This window comes from Hyposmocoma kahamanoa, unplaced genomic scaffold (assembly GCF_003589595.1).
Source record: "Hyposmocoma kahamanoa isolate Upper Pololo Valley unplaced genomic scaffold, ASM358959v1 86, whole genome shotgun sequence".
In the NCBI taxonomy this organism is placed as follows: Eukaryota; Metazoa; Arthropoda; class Insecta; order Lepidoptera; family Cosmopterigidae; genus Hyposmocoma; species Hyposmocoma kahamanoa.
The window spans coordinates 11,220,656-11,241,411 of NW_020654289.1; the positions used below are offsets into that span (position 1 = coordinate 11,220,656).

General features: G+C 35.4%; 2 protein-coding genes across 2 annotated transcripts in view; one reads left to right on the forward strand and one right to left on the reverse strand.

Moving 5' to 3' along the window:
* Positions 1-20,756, forward strand: part of LOC113234827 (elongation factor-like GTPase 1) — a 217,433-nt gene that overhangs the window by 9,789 nt on the left and 186,888 nt on the right. The window lies entirely within an intron of this gene.
* The window catches only part of LOC113234825 (zonadhesin), a 96,380-nt gene continuing 86,221 nt past the window's right edge, over positions 10,598-20,756 (reverse strand). Inside the window, exons 2-6 of the mRNA XM_026470332.1 lie at positions 17,889-17,999; positions 16,417-16,557; positions 12,219-12,381; positions 11,320-11,418; positions 10,598-10,931 (exon numbers count right to left, since the gene is read on the reverse strand). Of these exons, the coding sequence (XP_026326117.1) occupies positions 10,681-10,931; positions 11,320-11,418; positions 12,219-12,381; positions 16,417-16,557; positions 17,889-17,999 (765 nt within the window). The 3' untranslated portion in view covers positions 10,598-10,680. The remainder of the gene's footprint in view (positions 10,932-11,319; positions 11,419-12,218; positions 12,382-16,416; positions 16,558-17,888; positions 18,000-20,756) is intronic.

Sequence of the window (20,756 nt, forward strand, 5' to 3'; positions counted from 1 at the left end):
GCTATATCCATGCGGCGCGCGGTATGTATATGTCGAATTACTTTTATGTCTGTAGGCGCTAGATAAGGAGATTCTGGAATCGGTTATTGGTAGGGCCAGTCAAGAAACGATCTTTTCTAACTTGGTTCTGGCCTAGGTGCTCTGAGCAGTACCCGTTGTTGATGTCATCGCTTTGGTACCTACTCATGTAGGTAATTCCATAAATTGAGGCCAGATAATTGGTGTGATTGTCTTGCACATTATAAAAAAATCTTTCAATACTTAAAGCGGACTGTACCTATGTAAGAAACGGAAACATCTGTACTTTATTTTCCACTTTAAGACAAGTAACCTGTGGTGTTTTACGTATTTCTACTTTGTAAAGTTGAGTTTACATGACGACATATTATGTAAATCTGATTAACCAGAAGCACTCTACTACACACAGACGTATATCAGACGCCGCAAGTGTACGTACCGAAGTACGTACCTCAATTGCCTCAAGTAAAATTCACTTAGTTGCCGCTGCTACACTCAGAACGCGCTCGACCGTTATCATAGATAAACCAATCGAAAACGCGAAAAATGCATAATTGTGCCATTATAATAATAATAATAATAATAAACATTTATTTCAGATAATTGCATCCATATTATTGTTAGTAACATTGGGTACTTACAACTATGTTAATTAATAATAAAAATGATAATAATAATAATAATAACAAAATTTAACTATAATAAAATTAAAATGATACTAAGACTACTACTTACATACAATTAAGTCCACCCAGAACTTCAGGATGGGACAATCAAACCTATTAGCGATTACGTTCAGAATCCTGTTGTGACTACCTCGCACCCGGCTCAACAGAGACGCAACCCGCTTCCGTCGGATGGCATAAAAGTCATCAGTGCGTTCCTCGGCGAACATCCCTGAAGCACTGCAATAACGAGGCAGTCCCAACAGCATCCTAAATGCGTTATTATATTGGACGCGGAGGGCATTGTATACTTTTTGAGTGTAATTGACCCATAGACTGCTCGTGTAAAATACTTGACAGAACGCCTTAAAAAGGGTAATTTTGACTTGTTTGGAACAACGAGCAAACCTACGGGCCAACATATTAGTCCGTACTGCCAATGCCCTCCGTTCCCGTTCAATATCACGATCGTCTTTCAAGTCATCACATATAATGTGGCCCAGGTATTTAAATTGTGTAACTCTATTGAGTATTTTACCATTTAGCATGATGTTATGAAAAACACTGGGATTCATCCTATGAGACTTGAAGATCATGTACTCATTTTTGCCTGCATTGTATAAAAGTCCATGTTTTTCCGCATATGACTCACACACTCTCAACATTTGTCTGAGAGCGCCGACAGAGGGGCACAGCAGCGCCATGTCGTCCGCATAACTAATGTTGTTCACGCTTACGCCTTCCACATAGCATCCCACATGCATTCTGCTGAGCTCCTCGATCAGACCGTTGACATACAAGTTGAACAGTTTCGGTGAAGTTAAACCTCCCTGCCTCACCCCACACTCCATCCTGTATGCCTCCGACAGTGAGTCATTCCATTTTACATAATTAGACTGATTGCTATACCAATATTTAAAAACATTAATGAGCTCACGTGGAATATTTGTGCTTGCTAGCTTATCCCACAGGATACCATATGACACCAGATCAAAGGCCCTAGAGAGGTCCAGGAAGCACGCGTAGACTGGCGTACTCCGATCTGTATAGTACTTGACGGTATGCTTCAGGCTCAGTATGGCCGTCTCGGTTGACACCCCCTGCCTGAACCCAAATTGAGCATCGTGCAAGTCTAGATATTCACCGAGACGGCAGTCAAGCAACCCGTCAAGAACCTTAGCTATAATTGTGGCCAGTGATATGGGCCTATAGTTTCCCTTCTCTGACAAGTCCCCTGTTTTGTTCTTAACTATTGGTACGACAATCGTTTTTAACATTTCATGCGGCAAATAGGAGTGACTGACACACAGTGAGTAAAACATAGATAGAACCCTCGGTAGGTGAACACCGGCCATCTGCAGATGCTCGATACTGAGGCCGTCATGCCCAGGTGACTTACCCCTAGTCATATGACGGATTACGTTTGACACTTCTTTAGCACTAAAGCGTATTAGTTTCACCTCTGGGTCAACCTCAGTATCGTGCACCAACTGTGTATGGCCGAGCGGCGACTGCACCTTGAAGTGGTCCCTAAATAAGTTCGCAATCGATTTCGAATCACTAGATCCACTAACAACCGCAGGTAGGCCAGGCCGACCATTCAAGTCGTTTGTACATTTCCAAAATGTTTTAAAGTCGTTTTGTGATCGATGTAGTGCTATTGTATCCAATATCCAATATATTGTATCCAATATTGTTATAAACTGCAAAAGCACCATAACTATGGGTAAACGGATAAACAGGGACGTTTCCTTCAACGGGCAAGTGATTTTGTAATCAGAAGATGCATAAATTATTTTATAAACAATTATTTTGGTTTGTATGAATTTCGAGTAAACAAATATGCAACCGAGTGTATGCCTCATGATTTGTGATACGTTGCGTTTACTTGGTGCGATATATTTGTGATCCTTTGTTAATACGCTATGAATATCGAACGAACGCACTTTTGTATAATGCATGCAATGCAACTTTGTCAAAACTTAACATTTAGTGATGGCAACACGTTAGGCAACACTTCTCGATTCTGATCGGTTTTAAAAGCAAAGGGATGAAAATTATTATGACCTTACCAATATTATGAAAATATTTTATAACTCTTTTGTCATAACGTTTAGTAACGTTTTTTTTTTTCAAAACTGAAAAAAAAAAGAAGTAAGTATATCTAGTAATAAGTAGTATCTATTATCAGTAGTGTCTGTAATTTCGATAATTTTTGCAGCGCGTCGCCTCGAATGTCCGAATATAGTGAGCAAATAATTACGTACATCGACGGATATGTAGTACGAGTAATACAAAAAAAAATTTATAATGCAAAGAATTAAAAGTGCGCTGTCTTTACAAAAACTTAGAGTTGGTCATACGTATGAGTTCGTTTCTTTCGAGGAGTTTATCCCACCTAAGATGCTATCCAAATATGCAGAGCAGCAGAGTTAGAAATACGAGACATAATAAACAAATCACAAAAATTTCACACGAGCCCGTCATTAAGTAAACCTCTTCTGATTGATAAGATTTTACCATATTTTGTCAGTAGTAACATTTTCGTTTGTCTTGGCATTCATCAATTTGATCAAATACCGACAGAAAACCGTCTAGTAAAATTAATTGAGGCAGTCGCAAGTTCATATATTGACGTGCCTTTTCATTATTGAAGTTAATCGGTAAGATCTTCTATTATAACTATCTTATTGTAGTGTTTTTCTACTATATCAAAATTATGACTAAATGTAATCAACAAATACTTGAACAAAAAATGTTCTATTTAGTATCGTATAATTTAATGGAATACGTGTGTTTACGCGTATTCCGTTCAATCAATCGATTTAGAGCGAGCGAAGGAAGTTTTCATCACTAAATAGTGCTTGTGACGTCGTAGTGAGTACGAAAAATGCGGCACGCTTGGTTTTCATACCAATTGCTGTACTTGTGGCGTCTATCTAGATATATGTCTGTGCTACTACACATATTTAGCTAGGCACTTGATTTTTATTATATAAAATTATAAAAATAAAGTGTTATACATTAAAAGAAAGATTCACACCGTTTGAACTTTTTGTATTATAATATTTCCTTTCAAAAAGTGGCAGAGTTCACAAGGTACAAAATACAAATGAATGGTTAGACGCAATACGTGTGAATGTATGCAACTATTTGTTCTCATTTTCTCTAAAAAGATTATTTAACAATTAATTTACACCTGCATTTAAAAACCTAGTAAAAACAATGTAAAAATTTTATATTTAAATGAAAATACATACCTATAAGTGAGCATTTGACCTCCATCTCACCTGACGGAAAGTGACGATGAGGTCGAAGATACAACATGTACATCTTTATAATATCTATTCACTATCGCCTTGAAAAGACCCAAGTTTTAGCGTTCAGGGAATGAGTGCAGGCAGAAAATTCCACTCCATAGCCGTTCGCCTTATAAATATGGAAGTGTAACGCTTCATGTGAATCCTTGAAATATCCACTACATTAGGGTGGAACCCAGACCTACGTCTAGTCCCCCAGTGATGGAAAGGAAATGGCGGAATTGGGAATGTAACTTTATTCCATGTAAATCATTGCAGTTCGGTACGCGTTCGGAAACGGACGCGTCCAATACGCAGTGAGAATTATTATATTCGAATTACGCGCGGCATATTATTCCGCTGCGCGTAAGTGGCAATGGGTTCCCAACAACTCATAGCCAATGAGCTTTTGGCGTTTATCCAACACGCCATCGATACCATGGACGAAGTCAGCATCGTGCAGATCCGCAAATCCAACTTCAACGAGGATGAGACTTGCAGTGGCAAGATGCTGCTGTTCGAGAACCTCGGCAAAGCTGAGCAGATGCCATTTCGCCGGAGGGATAGAGGCGTGAAGAGTCTCCAGGATGTTATCACACTCCTGAAGGAGACTGACCCGGACGACGTGCCTACATTCGTGGCGAAGGAGCTGCACAAACTGCCCCCCGTCACGTTTGACCACGTCAATGTTACCAGGCTGCTGAAGGATATCACTTCCCTGAAGTCAAGCTTGGCCGAGTTGCAGTATAGATTGGAGGCTTCAGATAACAGCATAAGTGAGCTGCGTGCCCGAGTTGCGTTATTAAGCAAATACACCCTGAGGGTCGAGCGGTTGGAGTCCTGCCACAACGTAAATTTTAATTCGTTTGTGGTGAGGGTGCCGACCGAACATCTGTCGGCCTTCATGAAGGAACAGTTTTGGCCGAAAGGTGTCATATATCAGCGATTACGCGGCCGGTTACCTGACAACAGATTGCGCCACACGTCGCCGACATGTGCAATACGTGTAGATTAGTTGTTTAATTTATTTTATTGTCATATTATATTGTATGTATGTTAGTCCTTAAGGTGTATATTACATAGACCATGTGGCCTGAAATAAATATCTAAATAAATTTAAAAAACACTTTTTTTTTACAATAACTAAGTGACGGGACGAACAAGTCGTGCGCCTGATAGTAAACGACACGCATATCAATAGCAGTTGCAATAGCACTCACTCACTTGCAACTCAGAGCTTTAAATCACAAATATCTGAAGGGCACTGCCACTACGCCCGACACCCTGAGACATAAGTTGACAAGTACCATGTGCCTGCAACCACCGCCCGTAACCTATAAAACTGGAACGCAGTAATGCTCACACTAGTGCTTGGCGCCAAAAATAGGTAAGATGGCGGTACCTGCCACTACTATAATGGATAACATCGCCATGTAGACACAGTTTTACACTGTCAGTATTTTTGTAATTCTATTATTTTTTCTGACGGCATTATGGGATTCCATGTCGATAAATGTGGTGTTCAGAATTTACAATGTTAAACTCCAATTTGCTCCCTAAAAACATGTTATCCGTTTCTAAATTATCTATCGAAGACATTGAAAACAAAATATTACAGATTTAGTGACATATCTGACTATAAATTTCTTAACAAACTTCGATTCAGTTAAACGGCTGCTCAGACCACCGGAAAAATCTCACCACTAAATGTACATATTAAAAAAAGCTATCCAATATTTCAAGTTATATATTGATAACGATATTGGTAGAATAATTTTTTTGAGACAATACGGTAACAAACCCAATATGTTCGGAAGTTGCGAAATTAGAAACAAGTTTGCTACTCAATTTTGTTAAGTTATCAACTTTTGTTTAATTTGTAAGACAACAATAATAACAGCTTCGAAAAGCGATTTGTGGAAAATTAATTTAAAGTTTTCAATATTAACTAAGGACAGCCCAAAATAGAGTGTATTTTAAAGAAATATATTGTGTAAAATTAAATAAATTGTTAACTCGGTGAAAGAGCGTATTTTTAATTCTGAACCAAAATCACTTATAATCTATGTATATATAATGTTGACGTGAATGACGTAATTTAACTACTTTATGGGACTAACACCATTGACCGACTAACACTGACAACATTAATTTAAATAAAAAGTAATATAGAATTATAATGAATATTATAATAGTGTACACAGAACACACTCGGCAAAGCCTCGTGGCCTAAATACGGCAGTCGACTTTATATATACATACATATATATAAAACGACGATATATATATATATACGAAACGACTCTGTGTATATATATATATATATACAGGGTGACAGGTTAAGCCGACGTAGATCCTTTAGGGGCTTGTAGTTTCCACCATTTCTGACTGATATGACTATGAAACACCCTACCCTAAACTTAACTCTTTTCAAGATATTTGACTTTAAGGGTTTTTTATAAAAATTGCCAATTTTATGTCTATTAGGTTACATACTTCAAAATGTGTGAGTATTATGATTATTTTTTTATAATTTTTACTTATAAGATAACATGTTTTATAACTTTGATAACCAAAATTGTAGGTAACTTAACTAAGTGGGTCACAGGAGACGGTTGAAAGTTGAAAAAGTTAAGAAATTTGTATCATGATTATTTTTCTTTGAGGATTATTTAAAAAAAAGTATATGACACCTGTACGGCAGGCATGCTTAAAAATATCTACGTTTCATTAGCTATCTAAAAACGTATAATAGTACTAGGGTTTTGTTGCAATTCGTAGAAAAACTTTAATTAAATGCTACCAGGGAGATGAACAATAACGGTTTTAATGCGTCTAATTTATCACTTCTTTCTAAAATAATAATACAATATGTAAGTACAAAATAACATTTATTCTGTCTAAATTTCGTGTTCAAAATGTCCGCCTCTGTTTCGCACACAAATTCTCATTCGTTTCCTAAGTCCAGTTTTTACTACACCAGTAGTTATACGCCCTCTTATTTCATTCGCCGCATTTATTATTCTCTCTCTTAAAACATCCACACATGTAATTGGTTGAGGCTCGCTGTACACAAGACTCTTCATGTGTCCCCACACATAAAAATCCATGGGTGTGAGGTCTGGACTTCTAGCTAGCCAAGGTATAGGACCACCTCGTCCGATCCACTTGTTGGGATAATTTGTGTCCAGCCATTCTCTCACACTTCTCCTGTAATGTGCAGGGCAACCCTCATGCTGAAACCACATGTCTCGTATCAGACTGAGCGGCAAATCATCCAGCAAATCGGGTAAATGGTTTCTTAAAAAGTTTTCGTAATGTTCCCCATTTAAATTGTCTGGGAGAAAGTAAGGCCCAATCAAGTAATTGGATATTATCCCCATCCAAACATTCAAGCTGAATCTTTGTTGCGACCCCTTGACTCGTTTCTTATTCGGATTTCTTTGTTCTTTCGGGGCCCAATAGTGAGCGTTGTGATACTTTGTTATACCATCTTCATCAAATTTGGACTCATCTGTCCACAAGATATTTAAAAAAAGTTGCGGGTCTTCTAAATCTGCATGAAGCATAAATCTGCAGAAATCCAATCTTCTTAAAGGATCTCCTTCTTCGATAACTTGTACGGGCGTATAATGATATGGGTATAAGCCCGCAGTATGGACAGTAAACCATACTTTCCATTGCGAGAGTCCCAGATCACGCGCAACAACTCTAGTGGAAATGGTTGGATCCAATCTGAATCGTCGCACTATGTCATTTTCTTGTTCTTCTTCGTCATCAATCACTCTTGGTCTTCCTAGGTCTGTTCGCCGCCTTGAAAAAGAACCCGTTTCTCTAAGTCTTCGATAAACTCCGTCAAACACGCTGACATGCGGCACTCGGCGGCACATTCATTGAAAGACAATAGGCGAGGGACTACCACCTGAGGGGTCGCATCTAGTTTTTTTCTTGGAATTGTAACAAAACCCTAGACTATTATACCTTGTTAGATAGCTAATGAAACGTAGATATTTTTAAGCACACCTGCCGCACAGATGCCTTACACTTTTTTTTAAATAATCCTCAAAGAAAAATAAACTGGGCACAAATTACTTAACTTTTTCAACTTTCAACCGTCTCCTGTGACCCACTTAGTTAATTTACCTACAATTTTGGTTATTAAAGCTATAAAACATGTTATCTTATAAGTAGTAATTATAAAAAAATAATCATAATACTCACAAATTTCGAAGTATGTAACCTAATAGACATAAAATTGGCAATTTTTATAAAAAACCCTTAAAGTCAAATATCTTGAAAAGGGTTAAGTTTAGGGTAGAGTGTTTCATAGTCATATCAGTCAGAAATGGTGGAAACTACAAGCCCCTAAAGGATCTACGTCGACTTAACCTGTCACCCTGTATATATATATATATATACCGTTTTATATATATATAAAACGGTTTATATATATATATAAAACGGTGCAAAGTCTCAATCTCTGCTCTAGTAACTTCAAATTCAAATATAACGAAGTTATGTGCATAAGAAATTTTGATATAATTATATATATATTAATAATATATTATGTAATATATATAATATATTATATAATATATTATAAAATAATATATTATGATATATACTCCCGGACATATAATTCGAGCCGCCTTGCATTTCTTTCCTCATTCTACGAGTAAATTAAAATAATGAGATACAACCAATATTTAAAGATTATTTTGTTAACAATTCGAAACAACAAAAAAAAAGCCAAAGAGATGTTGTGGTGGATCTCTTTGGCTTTTCACTAAAGCCAAAGAGAATTAAATTAAATTTTGCCAATTACGGTCACTTTCATTAAAGTGACCGTGATTGGCAAAGTATCTCTTGTACTTTAACCAATGAGGAGGCAGTAAAACGTTGGAGTAAGGTTATATTTGATATTGTTTTTAAATAGTTCTTTTTTAATTAAACTTTTATTGAATTGATATTCAATTCTTTTTTGTGAAATGACTCTACTAGTTTGTTATAATTATTAATACAAAGATCGAACACTCAGAAAAAAATCCTTCGATCCGGTCGGATTCGAACCGACGTCTTCTTGCATACCGTGCCAGACGCTATACCAACTAAGCCACGGAACGAACCAACGGACCTCACGAATTTTTCTATGCGCTTGCGTCGTGTCTTTGTATTTGGTTTTCCAACGACTTTTTAGTCGTAGCGCCATCTATGAGAAATCTATGAAAGATTTATCACCCAGTTAGTACCTTTACAGCTACCATTTTTTTTTACTAGTTCACCATTTTACCTTAGTTTACCATTTACTAGTTCTTTTTTGCTAAATGAATTTTAATAATTTCACTAATATAGTGACGTTATTCTGTTCGGAACATGGTGACGCGTTTAAAGAGACTCCTTTAAGTAGCAGAATACGATATTCATTTTTGAAACTTGTAATAGATCTGTGTACAGAACTATAATTTCAGTAGCGAGTATCATGGACAAAATTAAAATACTATTTGTTTCAGAACTAAAAAAGCGCCTTTGTAATATGGTTTATGAAATTATAATTGTCAGATTAAAGTACAGGAGTAGAAAAAAATTTGAGATACAATCTTGACACTGGTATACATTAAGCGACTTTCTTTAAAAATAAAATTGCAAGATGTCTCGAATTATATGTTATCCGGAAATGTATTTAGTTTTATTTTGTACAAAAATGTAATATTTTTCGCATAAAAATCACCGTGAAGTTGAATGACTTGCCGAAACCACAGTTGTAATTATTTTTTTAGTTAAAATGGCCTCCCTTATTTTTTCTGTGGTACATAGTTAAATTCAGCTTCTTAGATTAGAAAAAATGATAATTAAACAAAACAAAAAGTTTTTGTTAATTTTAATTTTTGTAATTACAAATATTGTAATTATGTCTACTATTTACACCGCAATTCTCTACATATAAATATGGTTTTACTTAAATAAACATTGTATTAATTTATAGCTATTACTTAAATATCTATAAATGCATCGAAAATTACACAAAAATGTTCTTGAATCGTTTATCACATCGTTTTGTGTAAATTCTACTTCATTACATTTTTTTTTAAAGTTGTTACCAATCACCATTTACTACTGGTGGGGCTATTTTAATTTTGTTACAAAAACATGATGTCCAAGAACCTTAAAATTATTGTTATAAACTATGTATCTGGCAAACAGTAAATACTCCTAACTTTTATGAAAATGATAAATAAATAGATGAGACGACATTTAATTAGGTGTAAAAAAGTACTTGTTACTACGTCATCTTCAATGTTTCATAGTGTTAATCTAGCTTGTAAATGCATTGTTGAGTATTTCCAAATTTTTCTGAGTCGATAGGATTTTCATCAAACTAAACGCAGGTTTAGGATGCGAAAATAATAGAGTATTAATTCCAAAGCATATTTTAAAACCACGGTACAGTAAAAAGACATTTTGTTCAATATAGTCTACTTTCAAGTCTGCGTTGAATTCAAAGAGGCGGATTCTCTAAACGGTTACAAAAAGCCTTGATGAATCCAACATACTTTCCTAAAACTACGACTCGACCACATTGCAAATATGAAACTATTACTGTCTCTCTCACACTAATTGCTCTACGTGATTGCAATTCGTTCGCGCTTTAGACCGCATTCCTATTTGCACTGCGGTCGTGTAACATAATGCAATTTATTCTAGTTGATCCAATGTAATGACCGCGCGAGTTCTTTCACTTTATGCCACGGGAAGGGGGGATATTCTGGCGCCATTCGCCTTACTCGTGCTACTCGGGACCGTCGGTTGTAGAAACTGGAGTCAATGTAACTGGGTGATGGATATCTGTTGTAGACGGGCTTGTCAGAGTACGAATGAGGTTGGGAATAGTCCACTTTGTACGCGCTTGTTGAACTTTGGACGGTGGCGGTGTACCTGTTCGGGCTATATGCTGAAAAAAAAGAAAAAAGAAAATAAAGAATGAAAACCAAAATAAACAAAGTAAACACGGCGCCAAGGTAAATTATGAGCTTGCTTCGCTTTTGTTTCTTACGAAGATAGACGTTGCAAGCGTTTAACATACTTTGATTCTATTTAGCACTTCATATATGTAAGTATCCTGTCACAATTTGTCTCTTTTTCTTAAAGCGTCTTGGTGGCAAATTGCGGAATTCACGTCGTCGCCGAGGTGTGTTATTAGACAATTTGTTCACTCGTTTCCATGTTGTCGTATCTAATACACTCTGTGCAAACATCCATGTTCACATTAGTAGAGCACGGCATTAGTGTTTCTTAGTTTTAGACTATTGTTTTAATCGAGTAGCTAGTTGGTAACAAACCTGGGTGATAAGCCGTGGTAGGCCGGACGCACATCATTCCATATACCCTGATGCCGGGAACGGACGCGTATGTCGGCTGGTCGTGTGACATAGGCCCTTCTGTAACGTCGAGATCAGAATATATTGTAACTTTTTTACAAAAAAAATCAACCTCAAAAGTTCGTAGAATTACATTTATTTGCCAAGTTTTTTGTTTAATCGGTTACCGGAAAATGCGCGAAATCGAATTCGTCCCCTAGTTTGCCACCCTTAGAGGTGGAATATTTTCTTCAAATTTCAATGTGACCAATACTCTTCAGTACTCCAGTACCTTCTTTCCAACAAAAAAAGAATCATCGAAATCGGTCCACAAATGCCGGAGCAATCGCGTAACATATGTACAAAAAAATACAATCGCATTGAGAACCTCCTCCTTTTTTTTTGAAGTCTTAAAAAATATGACAAGTGACGCATTCGAAACAGAATCGAAATTATACTTTTTAATATAAAGACACACACTGGCCACAACCTGACGATATGATCGACGTTTGTCTATTAACTTCAGCTTGGAACAGTTCCAAATAGTCCCAAAGTGTAGTTTCCGGAAACATACATACCGGTAATGCATACCGTTCCGTTGCCGTACGCATTAGGAAGAAGGAAGCAAAGAGCTTCGTGCAAATGGCTGTTATACGAATAACAACAACCGAAGGAAGAACTTTGAGGTTGAACTAAATTGTACTTTTTTTTTAAATACATATAATGTAGATTTATTTTATTTGTATATATATATATATAAAATACAAATACTATTACATATACATCAAACAGTATTTTATAGACTTAAAATATTTTTTCCAAATACCGCTAATTCATCGCTTATAGATAGATTTACATTCAAAATACAAAACTGTACTTACCTAGTATATGGTTCTCTGGACACCGACAAATGACCAAGTAGTGCGACTTTCCGGTCCTAATGTTCTGCAAAGCCAACAGCGACCAATCCCTTGGAGCTCTACATTCCCGCATCTCCGATACTGCTTCACATGTCTTCACTAGAGTCACTGCCTTTTTCGCGTACTGGAAATACAGAAATTAAAGTTGTGATACTAAAGCTTATTTATTGGATGTCATGATGCTTTATACCATGATATTCATATGCGTTTTGGGAAAATGCTCCACAAGTTTGTTATTAATGTTGATACAAGGATAGAACAACACAAAGGAAAATTCCCTCGATCTGTTTGAACTTGAACCTGGGTCTGTTGCCATGCCTTAACTACAATGAGCTATAGACCTATCTACATTTGCTGATTGTCGTAGCGTTTGTCTTTTCCTTTCAAACGGGTTCTGTTCTGCTTAACCGCATTTTATAATAGATATTTATAACATGTGTGGCATCTGGACACGACATTTGTTCAGCGATACGAGTTTCCAGCACTAACATACAACAACCACTACAGAGACGCATATACGGAGAAAAAACTAACTGGAAAAGATCTGGTCTGAACCGGTTATGACTCGTCCGTTCAAAAACTAATAAACTATAAAGTCCCTTAAAGTGCTATGATAACAGTAAAAATAGAATTACATATAAAGTTTTATCATATATAGTATTAAAATAAAATAAAACTATTTTTTTAATCTAAATCATGTTTGTCTTTTCAAAAACGTCTGCATTTTCAGGCCCTTTAAATGGTTCGTGGTCGCGGCTGAGTCAACAGTTTTGGTTTGTTTATAAAAAGAAATACGTAATTTAAATCCAAAATAAAGTTATAAAGTATCATTTCCAATATACATATTTAATTTAATAAGTTTTAATATCGCATATCGATAGGTCCTAAGTATAAGGACCAAACAAACACGTTTAAATTTTTTTGTGGGGAAATGCTTCACTTCATTATAATCTATAAGGTAGCGTTAAAACAAAATCAAACATATTCAAAGAACCCTCGAAATATGAGATGATGAGAGAGAAATCTTGAAAATATATCAGATTGAAAGTTTGACAGCCTCTCTTGTAAAATTGTGATTTTCCGCTTTGGCCCTTATACATAAGGCACCTTCGATATACCGAGATTAATGTAAATGTACCGTTTAATACTTAGTTCAATACCAATGATTATGTTCTACTATACATAACGTGACCTTTACTTTTTTTTCCCTCGGAGCCGAACGCCTGTAAATTTATTATTGTTTTAAAAATAAAAGACATGTTTATGAAAGTTACGAAATGATTAATGACAAAAATGAACCAACATTGTTTAATGAATCAAAAATTTAAAAAAATAAATTTATTGTAACGTGTACTCTGTTTTGTGAAAACGGGACACTTTTAAGTATTTTGGTGACAGCGGGACACGAAGCCTAAAATCGGGACTGTCCCGTTCAAAGCGGGACGTATGGTCACGTTAAATATACAGGATCTAAACAAACATACACTACATGCACATAAACAAACAATTCTAATCCTTATGCAGCAGTAACCAGACGCGCCAATGTCAAGTGCTCTTTCGACGTTCAGACACGTCTTGGAGAGAACAAAATGATGAAATAGTCTAAGGTAGTAAAAGGACGTACGTATCAAATTTGTATAAATAAGTTTTCCAACTACAGCCAACAGTCATCTATCAACCAACGACTCGATCATTTCTAGCTGACAGTACCGTGGTACACCGATGGCCTCGACTATCTTCCCCTGTACCATGGTACACTGGTGGTGACAAACTGTAGGACTTGCAAATGATTATAACTTTTTTATTACAAAAACTGACTGATTTTATTGAAATCGATTAACGGAATTTGGTGAAATCCAATAAACCGGATTCATCCCCTAATTTGCCACCTTACGAGGTGGAATATTGCCTTCAAATTTGAATGAAACCACTATTGAGGTACCCCTTTGCAATAAAAAATAATCGAAGTCGAGTCACAAATGCAGGAGTGATCGCGTAAAATACTCAAAAAGTACAGTCGAATTGAAAATCTTTTCCATATTTTGAAGTCATACATGGCATTTTACTCAATTCTAGACTTGAATTCGCCAAACCTAATAATTATTCCAGATCATGTTCCAAGTTCTGAACTCCAAAGTTCTCGACGTTTGCCAATGAATGTCGAATAATTTTAGGTTAGAAAGTTGATCCAAACATTTCTCCAATCACGTTCGGGGCATTAATAACGAAAATTTCAACTGCGGTTATGACTATAAATTTCGCCGTAAAATCTTTAATTAAAACGTAAAACTTTGCAGTTGACTTTATTAGAAAAACTTCAGGAACGGAAGACCACTACGTAAAGCTTTGTTTTGGTGAAACTTCTGGGTCCTCAGGTTTTATTGTATTATAGAATTTTGAGTTAGCGATTCGACAAATATTACTTTAAATTTGACTTAAGAATGGACTCCAAGCCTCAGAAATGCAAAGAAAATTTAATAGGCATTAATTAATTAAAAGTCTTTAGTTTGCAGATAGAGAGAGAGAGAGAGAGAGAGAGACAGAGACAGAGACAGACAAAGAGAGAGATAATAAAAATAAACGTATAAACTGCATTGTTTTAAATAAATAACGCACACACTCATAACTTCGCACTAGGGAAACCATGTATCGCGGGTGCCATGGACACACACATAGACATAGGAATCGAACCCGCGACCTTTTTTTCAAATGACCGGACGAACAAGTCGTACGGCTGATGGTAAACGGCACGCCTATCCACAACAAATGCCCACTCAGAGCTTTAAAGCACAAAGATCTGAAGGGCACTGCCACTGCGCCCGTCACCCTGTGACATAAGTTGATAAGTCCCATGTGCCTGTAATTTCACCAACACCTTACCTTTCTAAACCGGAACGCAGTAATGCTCACATTACTGCATGGCGGCAGAAATAGGTAAGGTGGCAGTACTTCCCTAGATGAACTCTTTCACAAGGTGCTCTACTACAAATGTACCTCTGCGTGGCAGTCCAGCTTGATAACCATTCGGCCTCTGAGGCAGTTAGTTAATGTTTGAATTAGATACTAAAAATAACTTACGCTAAATAATCTTCTTAAATCTGAAAATCTCCAGTTTGCACAGAGAGAGTGTACTAGAATATAAACGTATAAATATGCATTGTTTGACTTAGATATTAAAAATAACTAACGCTTAAATTATCTTCTTAAAATCTGACGTGTATTAAGTGTAACATTTCTAACTCTATGCTCAAAGTATCATTAATCTTATAAAATTAAAGGAACATCTTGAAAGACGGAGTGCGTACTTAGTTTAATCACAAAATATCATATTACTTTTACTTCCCAGATGCGGTCAGAGTATATCTTTAAATAACGTGAAGCTATTTTCTCACTAACCTCACTAGATTATAGCGATAAAAAGATATAATTGCTATTATAACTACAGAAAATATTTTTTTAATGCTGGATAAAGAAAATCTGACGTTTTGTTGGTACCGACTCATTTGAAATCACATTATCGGATATTTTTAGTCTTTAGTGTTAGTAATGTGTCGTCAGTATAAAAATAATATTTTTTTTCCTAAAGTATATAAGCATAGTGAACTTTTGCCTGTTTAAAAAGTGTAGCGATACTTCAATTTAATGTTATATTGTTTATAAACCTGTTTTTAAGAATGGCTTACTACGCTATTGTTGGAACTGTGTCGAAATGACAATAACTACACAGCAGGCAAAGCATTTTATATAAACCTATTCATACTAAAACAGATTTTGTGTCGGCGCCGACAAGAAATGTCGGGCGTTTTGCCAGCCTTAGTGTGCTCGATGATTATACTTGCCCTTGTACAGATAACTCATGTGACGTTATTATTTTCCGGCAATATTGATAAATTGGGAAAGGCAGACTTTTATTTTAATGCTCAAATAAGCGTGCTGGTTATATAGATAGATCTTATCTACCGAATTTATTCTAAATTCATTCATGCGATTCGGCGTGATTGATTTACGAATATATATTTAGTAACCCATCCACATTTTCTCATTGGATGCTAGTTAGGTTATTTGCAATTTTGAATCTCTCTATTGTCTATTCGGAATAAGGGTAAAGACGTAAAATGCAGATAAATGGAAAGTTGTAAAAAAGTGTTAAAAATCTTACCTTCTTTTTGGAATCTGTAGTCAACCTAGTGGTATGCAGGTCATCGGCGTTTAGACTAGCCGAGCATGGGTCTCTATACCGCGCTGGACATGCACATAGAGGTTGCGTGTAATTTAACCTCACGTACACTGCATTGCACACCTGAAATTTTAGTAGACATACTTTATTACGTTCATATTTTCATTGTAAACTAGATTATAAACCTAATTCGCTAACTTAAACACTGTACTACTTTTACAATTGCAATCTACTTGTATTTATTTAGGCTTCGGTATTATATTGCTATTGTGAAACAAAACCTTTATACTAAAGGTTTATTATACAACTTCTGCGTTTGGATGACAAAAAATCCTTGGTGGTGTCCCGTTTAGCTCTTTCAGGTATTCTCGATCTAAGATGTTTAAATTAAATATTGTTATAAGAAAAGTATACAAATGTACCTATATTTACAAAGAGCAACCCCTAGAGTTTCTTCTTTTCTCTGTTCGTTCTTCTCAGGGGAATCCGCTTTGCGAATGAGCAGTAGAATTTAATCAGTATGACGATTTCAAGTGTAATTTGCTTACCTATGAAATACAGATGATTTTACTTTGACTTTGACTATAATAATGTGTCAAAGAACCACATCAATCACATGTTCATAAACTAGGAAATTCCCTGTACTATCAAAGCAACTGAATTCACTCCGCGGCACTATCCAGTACACCCAGACCAAGATGAATTTTAAAAAGTTAATTTCCCAAATTGGTCCTGCCGGGAATCGAACTCGGTACTTTTCTAACCAGCGCAAACCGTTGAGCCACCGAGGTCGTCAAATATTGTAATTGATTTTTTTGATGAGATGAAAACACATACATATTTAGCGGAACAAAAAAAGTGAGAATATAAAATAGTAAATTAGAATTAAATATAACGCAGTAACCAAATCAACATCTTTTAACATCAACTTAGTAGTAACCTTACCAACCTTCACAAAACAAAATGCAGTTTCCTTTAGATTTTGAGACAAGGCAAAAAATACTGAAAATTATAAAATTGTAACTGTTTTACATTGGTTAAATGAAACTATAATAAATAAATAAATCAAGTTGTTTATGAAATATGCAAAAACGTAAAATCAACCTCCAGCCACTCGACGAATACGTGATAGTTGTAAATTAAAACAAATAAATGAGAAAATTATAGTCTTTTTTTTATTTTCAAATTAGGTCTAAAATAAAAAGTAAAATAACCTATCAGACTTAATAAAATAACCCACTAGACATAAAGAAATCTCGATATAATGCAGTATGCATTATTTCGGTAATTTTTGTACTATTCTGCAAAATGTACCGGTGTGTGATATTATGTCGACCAGTCATAGAATTCTTATAAAATATGTAGGGATAACAATGGACATTAAACTAAAAATTGCCCATAGGTTACTATGAATACAATTAAAATTCCAGTTGAAGATATTATCAGAGACATACCTGTTGAATAGCGCATTCTGGGAGAAGATAAATGTGTTGATTGTGAGGATAGTAGTGATACTTCGTCGGTTTGGCCAGCACCGAAGTCGACCCCGCCGGCAGGGGCACAGTCTGGAATATAAAACAATAGACGATTAAAATTTGGAGTAACAGTAACTGACAATCTGCCATTTGTTAAGCCAATACGTTATAGTACAATGTTCAGATACTGTACAAAATGTCCATAAATGTTAGGGATACCGTTCTTTTTGACATATAAGTATAATTGATTTGTATAAATTATGATATGATTGCTATGCCAAATTATCTTTGCGGTGGTTTCACCGAAAGCCTATCTGATTGACGTTTTATTTCTTCGATTTATGAAACTAATAACGAAATGGAAAAACATCCTTTGATATCTGTCAATTATACGTAACGTTTAGACTGAAAAATCAAATCATATTACCCTTCCGAAACCCATTCAAAGCTTCCGACTTTAAAACGCTGAGAATTGGTTTCAGAAATATATGCAACTGAACGTTTCAGTCCGAGCTTCGGACTAAGTTTTAAGTTACAGTTACAATGCGTCTATAGATGCATTGACCTGAACATCTATATCCATAGCAGCAGCATCGCTTATTGCAAATACAATGCTGAGAAACCCTAGCAAACTCTCCATACTTGTGGGAGTTGCATCGATGATTGTTTCTCTCTTATTGAACTCTGATTGATCTGATTCTGACGTGATGTACTGCATAATAAGTAGTTATAACGGGGTTAATTATCACAACTATTCATCAATTTCCAAGAACGGACGGTACTGCACGTAGCATACAAGATTTTATGGGATGTTAGTACTAATTAATTACATACGTGTTTTGTTTTTTTCCTTACAACTTTATTTTCTTAGAGCCATAAATCTGTTACGTGGGAATATATACTTTTAATATATAATCGTACTATTGTTTGATTGTTTATTATAATTTATTTGCTTTTAAAAAAATATTCACTTCCTCTACTGTGAAATCTACTCAACCCCGTCTAATGTTTTAATTTACAGACCATTCATAAGTATAATGTGTACCAAAAAAAAGTACAATTCTTTCTATTCGACTATTTACCATAATAAATGTGTATATTCATTAATTCAGTCAATTAGCAGCTCAATATGTTTATCATCTTTAAAATGCTCACTGAAATCTGTTTGGTATTCTGCTCTGAATAGAGTTATTCGTGCGTGCGCGATGGTTCTACTAGCAATGCTTCACGGTCATGCACCTTGCGATTTTGTGCCGATTACGTCGTCACGTTACAGGTTAATAAACCTGTTATAGGGGGAGGTGCCAAAATTTTGTTATAAATTTCGTTAACGCCATTTGATTTCTTTTCCAGTTTTACACCAGAAGTTAATTTAATATATCTTTATAATGACATGCAAGATAGAAAGGCTTAACCACGTCATAAAAATCCCAAAACGCTAGTAACGTTTATTTGAGTTTAATATCTGCAATTCGTGACTTTCCTTCATGCATTATTTAACTTTTACTAAAAGCCACGAAACAAAATTTTATCAAGAAATCCTTCACTATAATACATTGTTCGCTTTTTGCAATAACTTACATACAATACCCATCACATTTGCACATTTTTCATGCAGCATTGTGTTGTGAATTGACATATTGTATTACAATTTTAATGATTGATGTGTGCTATACAAAAACAATAAAAACAATGTCGGAAGACGGCGTTTTAAAAACGTTCACTTTCGCTTGTTGGACAAGCTCGATACACGTGTAAACGTTGGTACGAACAAGCTTGAACCACTGTCGACCGTTATATCTAGTTAGTTTATGTTGTCAGCGATTACAGTGATCACCTGCTGGGAGATTTAATTTTGATAAGTATCAGTCCCTAGATCTTCAAACTAATCTGCTCCAGTGACCTGTATTGACATCAGTTTAACAACAAAGATCTTTTTGTACATCTACGACCGCCGCTGTTTGTACTATTTTTTCTTATGTTATTTCTAACGCAACACGTTCCGTGTTCAATTTCGATACAATAGCTAACTGTTACATGTCGGTATTGGATAGATTCTATTACGACTGATTTGATTTTATTAATCGACGTCATGCACAGTACTCCAATCTATTGCGTCATTTTCCTCTCAATTAAGCACCATCTTCACGTTATCACGATTTTTTTTAATTCATTTGTGGTACCTTTTTTATTTTTATGTGTTTTTGTCAGTTTAGTTTTGCCAAAAGTAATTTTGAACATTAAACTTTCAACATAATTTCACGATGACAGCGTAATTTGAAAACCACTGAAAGTACTTCTGCGGTGAAATAAAAGTTGATTCGGTCAAAGATTCGAAATTGTCTACTTGGAAATTATGTGATTACCGCCAACACTGTCTGTTTTTACGTGAAAAGTTAAATCAAATGCTCTTTGCACCGTTCACGATTATTCGCAATCTGAACCTTCCTTAAATTCCCTGTACAATTGTTTCTATTCGTTTATTGCGTTTTGGAATTTCACTCATTGCTGTAAAATAAGCGATTGCTCTGATTAACTCTTGCTCAACGATACGATTGTTTCTCCGAACTTCAATTAGTTTTTCGTGATATTTCTTAGTTCGCATAAAATGTTTTTAATATTTTTATTTCCCTATTGTAGCGAGTAAAATTTCGATTAGAACTAGTTTCATTACACTGAACTATCACAGCTTCTTGGTCTTTTGGATAGTTTCTTCTATTGCAGCAGTTTCAGCAATACTCTCAACCACATCACTAGTATGTTAAAGTTTTGCAATGAAATATCTCACCATTAGTAAACACAGCACTTCTTTTAAAACACTATTGAAATTTCGATTTACCATTTTAC